The sequence below is a fragment of the Populus trichocarpa genome, chromosome 12 (assembly GCF_000002775.5).
Source record: "Populus trichocarpa isolate Nisqually-1 chromosome 12, P.trichocarpa_v4.1, whole genome shotgun sequence".
In the NCBI taxonomy this organism is placed as follows: domain Eukaryota; kingdom Viridiplantae; phylum Streptophyta; class Magnoliopsida; order Malpighiales; family Salicaceae; genus Populus; species Populus trichocarpa.
The window spans coordinates 14,686,139-14,697,673 of record NC_037296.2 but is presented as its reverse complement, the minus strand read 5'-3'; the positions used below and the strand labels follow the sequence as shown (position 1 = coordinate 14,697,673).

At 32.0% G+C, this 11,535-nt stretch overlaps 1 protein-coding gene across 1 annotated transcript; it reads right to left on the bottom strand.

Moving 5' to 3' along the window:
• Positions 1–9,296: 9,296 nt before the first annotated feature.
• Positions 9,297–11,097, bottom strand: LOC7482160 (PTI1-like tyrosine-protein kinase At3g15890). The gene is made up of 4 exons (XM_024582235.2): positions 10,838–11,097; positions 10,590–10,737; positions 10,235–10,497; positions 9,297–10,093 (listed from the first exon to the last, which is right to left on the bottom strand). The coding sequence occupies exons 1-4, from the start codon at positions 10,894–10,896 to the stop codon at positions 9,532–9,534; spliced, it is 1,032 nt and encodes a 343-aa protein (XP_024438003.2). The 5' UTR covers positions 10,897–11,097; the 3' UTR covers positions 9,297–9,531.
• Positions 11,098–11,535: the final 438 nt, after the last annotated feature.

Here is an 11,535-nt window from a genome sequence, read left to right as displayed (position 1 = left end):
TAAAAGGCAACAAAAAAATAGAAAGATAAGAATGAAAAATAATGGCAATTTGGTAAAAGCAGGTCGAGAAGGTATGCAGATACATGGAGGAACTAAACTGAGATTTTGAACAGAATTGAAAGCCTAATTGTACCTCATTGTACCCAAGATCAAAATAAAATGTAGGTTCAAGGTCAAATTAAAAGACTATTGGATGAATATTCATAAAAATTAAGTTTGGGGACTTAATTAGATTTTTAATAAACCAATTTGATTTAATCATAGCCCCAATTAAATGTTGAATTAAGTTTAAGAATTAATTTGGGTCAAATTAAAAGATTTAATTAGGTACAAAGATTTAACTATAGTTTTAATGAGTCAAATTAAAAGATTCAATTAGATGCAAATACTTGATTATACTTTTAATGAGTTAAATTAATTCTATTAGAGACTTAATTGGTAAAAAAAATTAAGTTTAGAAACTTAATTTGGGCTTAATTGAGAAGATTGAAATTTTAGAAGATCGGATTTTTTTCAGGCTCAATTCTGTGAAATTAAGGACAAAATTGCAAGAAAATCAAAGTTTAAGGTTCAATTAAGGGCTAAATTGAAGAATTTCAATACCAAGGACCTTTTCGCAAAATGTGCGCGAATTCAGGGGCCAAATTTAGTTGAAAACATGAGTGAAATTGAAGAAATTAGAAGTTTGAAAGTCAATTGAGGATAAAATTTAAAATATTCAAGACTAAGGACCGAGATGACAAACACGTTGGAATCAAGGGGTGCTTTTGAAACTTGACAGGGGTGAAATTGGATTGATTCTTAGAATCAAAATTCAATTAAAGATCTAATTGAATAAATCAAAAGGTTAAGGGCTAAAATAGAAAGAGAAGTTTTAAACCTAATTTAAACCTAAAGAGCCAAAATGACATCATTTTATTTAAATGAAACAACGTGTTTTGTTATTAAAAAAAAAGAAGAAATGATGTTGTTTTGAAGGGTACTATTCATTGTCTTCCACCTAAAAACAAGCGGAGACAACCTGTTTGGGGAGGGGATTCAGGTGCCATTTTTTCTTTTTAGTGTTATTCCAATGACTAAAAAAGCTTGTTTTCCCTAATCTTCTGTTGAAAGAGGATCCTGCTAGCCTTGTTTCAGTCCTGCTCATACTCTGATATATTTGCAAAGCTGATCCAAATAGGTTGACCCGACCAGCCATGACAATTCATGATAGTGATTTTTAGCCAATGGTTGAGATCCTTCCCATTTGAATCAAGAGCCAAGATTCATGTCCAAAAAAGACCAGATATCCCTCTTTCATCCCCTACAAATAGGGGTGGATTTCATGTAAGAAAAAAAAAACAAAATGTAGGGAGAAGAGAGGTAAAAAAACAAGCCAAAAATATTTTTTTTTGGTTGCCCAACCAGCCAACTTTCTCCTCCTTTAGCGACCACCGTGAGCCACCAACAGCCTCGAAGGCGCCACCACTGATGAGTATGACGACAACCCCGAACTAGGTACCCTCTCTTCTCCTTCTTTCACTTTGTAACCTGTATGCCATGAAAGTGAAACTTGCAGAACGTGAATATTAATTCATGTTCTGCAGGTTACAAAACTTACATGGTCACTGGGCTAGATCAACCACCATATAAGTTAGGTTGGATCCAAACCCAGCCCGTATGGTGGGCTAGGTCCAGCCCACATCATAATTGTTTTTTTTTAAAGCTTGTTAGGCCATTTATCAACTCAACAAATCAGGGATTGGGCCTGAGCCCGACCCGTACACATGGGATGGAGCCTCAAACCCAATAGGCCCAGCCCATGTGGCTGGGGTGTGTTTGGCCCCACCTTATTTTTTCTTAAGAAAGGCGTGTTTACCAAACACGCCTTTAAGGCATTTTTAATTACTCTGATTTAGGCTAAGGGCGTGTTTGGCAAACACACCTTAAGCCTTTTTCCTTTAGTTTTAATTTGTCTATATTTTTGTGTTTAGTTAAACAAACCTTTAAAAAATTCAAGGATCATTTTGAAATTATTTATGGGTCCCTCGCGTGTTTTTCCAATAATTTTTGCCTAATTTTTCTTAAAAAATAAAAAAAAATTCAAAAAATTAAAAGAATTCCTTTATTTCAAAAAATACAAAAAATATTTTTTTTCAAGAATTTCATCTAATATTGGGTTGTAAACTTATACTGTGATACAGACTTGGTGTTAAAAATATATAGTTTTCTCTAAAATTTCAAAAAATCTAAAAAATTCAGAAAAACTTTCTCATTTCAAAAACACAAGAAATATGTTTTGTTTTCGTGCATACAACAAGATTCTAAAGGTTTTTCATGTATATTTAAAAAAAAAACAAAATCACATTTTATCATGCAAAATAGATAATTTAATAAGTTTATGATTATCCATTAGGGTTTGGCCAACATACCAAAAGTCCCTAAAAAACAAAACAATTTTTTTTCTTTCTTATGAGAAAGATCTAGAAAGAGATACTAGTTGTAAACTGAACTAAAAGGGCACCGCATCAATCTACTTCACGAAACTCAACACTTAAAACTTAGTACTTTCTTCGCATGAGTTAGAAGAATTGTTCTTTTTTTTTAACTATGAGTTTTTTTAGAAACTATAATTATAAATAAATATTTATGTTAATCTTCACATGAAGTAAAAATGAAAACAAGAAAAATGATGGTACATATAGTAATTAGTGTAGTTGGATTCACAATGATGAGGCTGGAAAAAATATCAAGAGAAAAATTATTAGTGTTTTTCATCGGTTGATAAAACTGGACTTGAAGGACTTGATGAGCCCGCTAACACCTATAAGAAAAACACTTCAATGCTTAAGTCGGTATAATATTTATATAGGTAACGAAGAGAGTGAGTTGTATTTGTGTGTAGAGAGAGAATAAATAATATTCTCTAGACTTAAATGTTCTTTAAATTTTGTTCAAGTCTTGTATTAGATTTGTATTGTGTTAGACTTGCGTTAAGTCTTGTGTTATCTAGTATCATGAAGTCTAAAGAGATGAACTTTGGTGTTGGCCTACTTTTATATGTTCCTAGAGAGATGAACTTAGATAGACTTTCTTAAGATAAATATTTTAAGAAATATCTAAGATATTTATGGAGATGTGCACATTATATAAAACATAATGTAGATCAAATTGGACTCGGCCCAGTAATTAATATTATTGTGTAGTTTTTTCGTGTATCATCAAAGCCTCTCAATTCTTGCAAACAAATGTGCTAGTAAGATTAGAGGAGTAAATGCTTCTAATGGGTAATATTATCTTTAGTGTATCATCAGAGTACTCCAAGTCCCGATGACACTTGTTGTGTGTACAAGCTGCCATAAAAACTGTTTGTGGGTGTCACCGTGGTGTTACTATGTATAGTCGCTGGCGTAGCCTTGGCATGACCACTGGCATGTCGTTGGCGCAATCGTAGACAAAGTTGTTGGCATATCATTGCCATTTCGTGAACTATGAAAAGAGCCTTTAAGAAACATGAGTGAACTGATTTTTTGTTCATTTTCCACAAACAACGACAATGATGAGGCCGAAAAAATCCTCGGGAGAAAGATTGGGGACATTTTTCATGGCTGATAAAATTAGACCTGAAAGACTTGATGGACCCGCCAACGTATGCAAGAAAAAAAATTTAATGCTTAAGTCAGTATAGTGTTTGCACATGTGATGTGATGAGAGGAGTGAATTGTATTTGTGTGCAGAGAGAATAAATGATATTCTCTAGACTTAAATGTTCTTTTTCCTTGTGTAAGTCTTGTATTAGACTTGTATAGTCTAAAGACATGAGTCGTGGAAAGATAAGCTTTGACCTTAGTTTTTTTATTTATTTATGTTTTTAGAGCGATGAACTTATTTTACAAGATAAATATCTGAAAAAATATCTAAAATATTTATAAGTATCTAAGTTATAAAATATATAATATAAATATTTAAAATATTTATAAAAATATATATGGTATAAAACACAATCTAGACTTGATTGTACTCACCCCGTAGGCAGGTTTTTCATATATCATCACACACACCTTGAAGATAGATTGGTTATTTCTTGGTAAAAATCAATGGAATCAATCTCATCATTAAAGAAAGAAAAAAAAAAGAAGGAATCAATTAATAGAATGCAATTTGAGTCCTTACAAATGTTCTTATGAATATTATTATAACCACTGACAAGTAACATCATTTTCAGTTTAGCACAGAGTCTGGTGTTATGGTAATCACTGAATCAACATGAATTTGGGGTTTTGAAGTCCTATTAATTTTGCTTCGCGTGATTGTTATTTATTCATCATCATCACCTCTCTTGGCGCTCTCTCCCTCTCTCTCCCTCTCTCACACACACTCACTCTTTTGTGTGCATACAGCTAGCTAGCTATGTGTGTTATAAGGCTGCAACAATGAAATGGACCATACCATCATACCTACAATACAAGGCCTAACTAGCTAGCCCTCCTTTTTTATATTTTGGCGAGAAAACAAACAAAAAGAACCATGCCCCAAGCTCATACATCCTTTAAATCTCCACAAACCGTTAGCCATATGAAACACAGAATGACAAGTAAATGGCATCTGAGAAACCTCTCTATACCTAGCTAGCTACAACTCTACCTTTTTAAAAAAACCCTAACCCATTATAGGCCGGCTCATGACTTCCTTTTCACGCACCTCTAGTTAGCTTTCCTAGCTAATTAGTCTACTTTTGTTACTAGTAATCTCTTTTATCTGCTATGTTAAATGTTCCCATCCAAGGGTACACGCGCAAATCCTTTCACGGGCATTGCCATTACTAACTTTAAACACTTAAATAGCACTACCAGCTACATGCGTAGAGCCAGCCATGTATGATATATTCAGAGAAGGGAGTACTACTACTACTACTACATAATATTGTTGCATGCACTAAAGATCTCCTCATTACCAACCACCAAAGATGCTATGCCTTTATTCTTAGAGAAGAAGATAAACGTTGTGCCTTCCATGCATCAATTATTGTAGGGGACGAGGTCCTTGGTAAAGATTATTGGCAACATAGCATAACTAGGTTTGGTCTCTTTTTTGCTAAAAAAACAAAACACCCATTGGGATTTGAGTAAGGTAAAGGCTGTTGCTAGAGTTATTACAGAATTATTTCAAGCCTATTCATACAAGAAAAAAAATTATTATTCATGCCTACATATTTCTTATGAATTTGCACTTCAATGAGCTGTCCAAGTACTGTAGCACTAGTATAAATTAGGAAGAACCACTATTATTGTTCTACCTTTTTTTGAACGAGCAAATCCATGACAGAAACTTAGATCCACTTCTTCCAAAAAAAAATTAAGAAAATGAACAGAAGAAACTTGAATCCACTGAATACTACGTACTGGGCCTACAGAAATTGACTGATACTTTTGGTTAAAGCCTATATATTGACAGGCATGATTTAGATTTTTGGACTTATTAGTGTTTGTCTTGTTGGTATATTTATTCCTTTTTCTTTATGATTAAAAGAAATAATGATTAAAATTTTTGTTTATTTCTTGATTTGGTATCATGCTTTTCAAGAATTGTTCTTTTACTAGTATTTTTAATAAATACTAGTCTTTTGCACAAAAATATTGTTATACTATTTTGTAATATTTTAATAATTATTATTTTTTGAATGTTTATAAATGAGCAAATTTGAATACATATTAAATTAAATTATTTGATTTTAAAATCAATATAATCATATATAAAATCTCATTATGCATATATGGTTTGTTTGATTGTATAACATATAAAATTAATTTTAACTATACTAAAATAAAAATTAGGAACATAAAATAAAATTACGTTTTGATATTATATAGTTAGTAGTTATTATGTATGTCTGATATTAATTCTTAGAAATAATAATTACTGAATTACTTCTGAGTATAGTCAGAAATTGAAACGATATATATATATATATATGTCTAAAGTATAGTAGCAATAAGTATTTGGAGTACATTATTTTTTCTTGTGAATATATCTTTTTGAATGTCTTAATAACTAAAAAAGTTGAAATAAAATTTATTTGATAATATGATAAATTAAAATAAATATATCAAATATAGAAGTAATACCGTAATAAATAATGCAATGTTTTGTTTATAGTTAGATTTTGATTATAAATATTAATTTTCTTTATCTTTTTTTCACAATAAATAATGTTTGACCTCTCATTAACTCGCCGGAATGGGAGCTTGAAGGAGATCATGCATCCTAGAGCAGAGCACTTTTTTCTTAATTTCCTACCGGATACGAGAGAGTCAGCTTGTCCAACATAAATACGGAGCTCTCTCTCAACACGTAAACTAATGGAAGATTGGCTTGTCTCTAGAATTGCGAACATAAATTAACATCTACCGGCCAAATAGAAGAGGCTAGGCCACTAGCTAGTTGGATCCAAAAAGTCAAAACCCTCAATAAACTCCATGGCTCCATGTTGATGCAAAAAGATGGTAATCAAATATCATGGATAGAAAATCAGAAATCGTGAATCATGGCATTACTTTATGTCACAATGGTATAATTATTAACAACCCTAAGGTAAGACTGTTTGAAAGTGTTATAACGATTATTTTTTAAAGTGTTTTTCATTTCAAAACATATTAAAATAAAAATATTTTTTTATAAAAAATCATTTTTGACATTAGCACGTCAAAATGATCTTAAAACATAAAAAACCATATTAATTTAAAGTAAATAAAAAAATTTAAATTTTTAAATTTTTTCAAAAGCGTTTTTTGACAGCAATGTCAAACACCGCTTTAGGACCTTCAACACTCCTTGATAATGTTAACAATATTAATTTGAAGTATATATTGCATTTAGTTAGTGTTCACGATAGAATAAACATATATAAAAATAACATATTTTGATAAATGAAGATAAAAATATAAAATAAATATGTGTTAAAAAATAATATATACAAATTATATATTGGGATTTCATATAACAATTTAAGCTATTGGGTTGAATTGGTTATTTGACATGATATCAGAGCCTTGATGACTAGGTAGTCGCGAGTTTGAATCTCATCATCCTCATTTTATTTGATAAAAAATAAGTACAAGGTAGTGTGAACCTGTATAAATTTCAAGCCCAAGAAACTTTCACTTGAGAGGGATATTAGAAAATAATACAAATTATATTTTGAAGCCTTATCTAACAGTTTAAACTGTTGAGTTGAATTGATTTTTTAATAATATATTTACAAGATAATTTTAAAATTAATTTATATTAGTCTTGAGCCCTACCTTTTAAAATTAATTTTACAAGGTAGTGTGGACCTATACAGATTTCAAGTCCTAAGGACTTTCACACACACATATATATATATATATATATATATATATATATATATATATATATATATATTATGAATTAAGCTTGTTAAATTCTACAAGACACTCATGTATTTTGGCAACCCTCTCACAACAGGAGCATGCAGTTGTCAAAATCATGGAGCCTGTCATGTAGAATTCACTCACAAAAATTCCTTGGATTGCCTAGAAACCTTGGTTTTTCATCAATTCTAAGCATCAGCATAAATGTCAAAAATTGCCGACTTTCAGGCTTTGATTATTTTGGTCAAAACCATCCATTCTCTAAGATAATCATATCAATTATCAATTAATACATAATAATAAGCATAGTTCAAAAGTCAACACATGATTAAGTGTTGGATGGGTACATTTTAGCCATTATTAAGCTTGCGTAACACAACTGATTTTCATTGAAAATGATATCTTTCTAATCCAAGGAAAAAGAATTAGAGAAATTAATTAAGCCTCGAGAAAGAAGAGAATTCACTTGGAGGATTGGAGGACAAGGACTTCTAATTTATTTATAAATGCCTGTTTAATATTGTAGTATAAAATATTTTTTAAAAGTATTTTTTACTTAAGAAAATATTAAAATAATTTTTATTTTAGATATTAACACATCAAAACTATAAAAAATATTATTAATTTAATATATTTTTAAGCTAAATATATTTTAAAACGCACCTAGGTCCATTTCAAAACACAGAAATAAACTGTTAAGATCCATAGCTCAGCTAGCAATAAATTTGGTCATCTCCATCTAGGGGTGAGCAAAAAAACCGGAAAACCGATTAAACCGAGAAAACCGGAAAAAAAATAACCGAAAAAACCGAACCGAAAAAAAAAACCGATTAAACCGATTAAATTTTTGAAAAAACCGGCCGGTTCGGTTCGGTTTCGGTTTTATAAACAAAAAACTGAAAAACCGAACCGAACCGAACCGAACCGAAACCGACAAAAAACCGAGCCAAACCGGAAAAACCGAGCCAAAACCGGAAAAAACCGAGAAAACCGAGCCAAACCGGTTTGAACCGGTTTTTGCCCTAAAAAAACCGAACCGAACCGAACCGAAACCGGTCGGTTTGACCCGGTTTCGGTTTTTTTTTCAAAAAAAAAATATTTTAGTTTGGTTACTTTTTTTGATAAAAACCGAACCGAACCGAAAATGATCACCCCTATCTCCATTAATAAATTGACCTTTACTGTCTTTTGGATGATAAAAGAAAACGTGCATGGAGAACCTAGGCCCATTTTACTAGATATATGTAGCTTCAAATGGACATACATCAGGGCTACAAGGCTTGGGCCTCGATGCGTAATAATCGATTGGGCCTCTTGAGCATTAATTTTATTTTTTATTTCAGTCGTCATGGAATCAAAGCAATTTTTTATTCATATTTGTTTTCAAGGAAAAATCTTTAGATGAAAAAACATTATTAGTGAGCAGTGAAGTTGCATAACATGAATTATTCAGGAAGTCTTTTATTTTTAGATATTATGTATATAGTGTTGAATTATATCCTTTGAGGGGGTGTATTAATTTCACGTCCAAATAATAATTTCAAGTCTAAATAATTTTTATTTGAGAGATTGTATTAATTTCAAGCTTACAAGTTTTAAATTCAATGAACTTTCATTTGAAGGAATGTATTAATTTTAAATTAAATATATATTAAAAAATAATATAAATTATATTATTGAAAACTTAAATTTTAGGTTTATATTGTTCATCAACACTGCAAACATCAACAATTTACTGATACTGACCGTCTTTCTCTTTGGAGTTTTCTGGGATTGCTAGCGGCAGGAAGATGAAAGATTCTATAATGCCTTCTATTAAAAGAAAATGATAACTGTTGTCTATTGACAATGCCTTCTATTAATATATATGTTACTTGAAGAGAAAATTGTTCCCAACAAAATATTGTAAATTAATAACTAAATAAATTGGAAACAGAAATGTATATATTATAAGGCAAAAGGAATTGGATGATCCTATATAGTGATTCAAACGTTTTATTTACATGACTTGAAAAATAAAGAAAACATGAATACTTAAAATTCCGAAATAAAATTAACATTAATTCACGTCATTTCCTATGTTGCCATGTCCTTCTCTCTATGAATTTTTCCATGCCATTAATTATACCCATCGTAATCAGTTTCATCATCATCCATGGCATCAGAGTTTTTCTTCTTCATATTCATCTTCATCAACCATGTCTTCCACATCCGACACCTCTTTTGTCCTCCCTAGACCACCATTGAGCCATTCCACCACCTTCATCATGCTAGGCCGATTCTCCGCATTGGTATCGGAGCATCGCATCGCGATCATGATTGCTAGGTTAAGCTGTGCTCGGTCATATCTTCCCTTCAACCTAGGGTCGGCAATATGATCGAAGGCACCCTTTTGAACATATGGTGTTGCCCATTGAACAATGTCACGCTTAACCCCTCCCGGGAGCTTCTCTAATGGTTTTTTAGCACTAATGATCTCTAAGAGTAAAATTCCAAAGCTATAAACATCACAACTCTCCGAAACTTTCCCCCACATCGCATATTCAGGAGCCAAATATCCTAGAGTTCCCTTTACCCTGGTGGTCAAGTGACTAACCCCTTCTGGTATCAGCTTTGCAAAACCAAAATCTGCTACTTTTGCTTGAAATTCAACATCTAGAAGAACATTACTTGCCTTTATATCCCTATGTATTATATGAGGATTGGCCTCATGGTGCAAGTACCTAATTTTCAAAGAGTAACAGCATAATTTCATAAACAATTAATTTCATGACAACACCTTATGATTAGATAAAACACACAAACAGACACACATGTACACTCAGCTCAGTAGATTAAAACAATATGTAGATTAATTTACTCACGCTATACCCTCGGCTGATCCTATTATTATGTTCATCCTCCGGTTCCAATCTAGTAAGCAATCCTCAGCGACTTGGCCATGCAGATGGGCTATCAAGCTATGATTAGGCATGTAATCATAGACTATTAACCTTTCGTTTCCTCCTGCATAAAATCCCCTCAAACCTAACAAGTTCTTGTGCCTCACCCTACCAAGCATCTCAACTTCCACCGCGAATTCCATCTCTGCCTTTGAGCTCATAGCCTTCAGTCGTTTAACTGCTATCTGAAAGAGTAAATTGAAGAGACTAGATTATATAGTTTGTTGTGCCTATATATCGAAAATCAAAGGAAAAAAAAGATGGACAAGATTATTGCCTCAGTTCCAGTACTTGTTTGACCCCAGTATACGCTTCCAAATCCACCTTCTCCAATCTTGTTATCATCATGAAAGTTGTTTGTGGCATGAAGAATCTCCTTGAGAGTGTAGATTTCCCATGGATATTCCCTGCTACTATTTTTTTTACTACGTGCAATGAAAACGAGGGAAAAATTAGTGCTAATCAATCATTTAATCTCTACAACCTTAAATTATGAGAGTATAGAACGTTTTCTACGTAGCATACCTGATCTTTGGTTCTTCTTCGACTTCTCGGTAGACACAACAAAAACATTTCAAGATCATTTTAGAGCTAATTATTGGAATAAAATAAAAGGTGATCGAGCAAGAACAAGCATAAATAATAATGAGGGGCTCAAAGCACTAGAGGAGAGGTGTCTAGGGGTGAAGACAAAACGCAGCCTTGGAAGACAAGTATACTTGCTGGTGATTACTGGTATAATGGTGTGGAAACAAGATAGAGTTTGTCCTGAAGAAGCTTACAAGCTGCTTGTATTATATTGCTTGTTAGTTTCTATATACATCTACTTGTCCCTCTGGAAATGTAATTAATTAATACTTAAAGCATTAATTTATATCTTAATATAGTTTACAATTATACAGCTAGTGTGCGAGTGACAATATTATTTTGTGCTAGAAAGTGACATGATGATCATTTTTGATGGCTTTTGAGCACCTGCCAATCAACATGGACCTTCCAGTTGATTGACCATCTTTTTGTAATTGCTTAATGAAGCTATTTTACAGTAATTTAACCATACAAAAGAATTGAAAATTCTTGTTTGAAAATCAAAGGGTTAAGTTAAGAGGTCATACATCAGAGATAATTACTAGCAGCCTGTTTCCAACTCTTTCAGACTGGAATAATTCCTGAACATGTCATTGAAGTGATAATTGGGGTATGAAAAGGCATCAACCAATTTC

Bases quoted from the DNA above. Each gene is read 5' to 3' on its own strand.
- LOC7482160 (XM_024582235.2), bottom strand. From the start codon at position 10,896: ATGATCTTGAAATGTTTTTGTTGTGTCTACCGAGAAGTCGAAGAAGAA. The intron at 10,738-10,837 runs GTATGCTACGTA...CATTGCACGTAG, and splicing joins GAAGAAGAACCAAAGATCAG to TAAAAAAAATAGTAGCAGGG. The intron at 10,094-10,234 runs GTGAGTAAATTA...TTTGAAAATTAG, and splicing joins GGATCAGCCGAGGGTATAGC to GTACTTGCACCATGAGGCCA.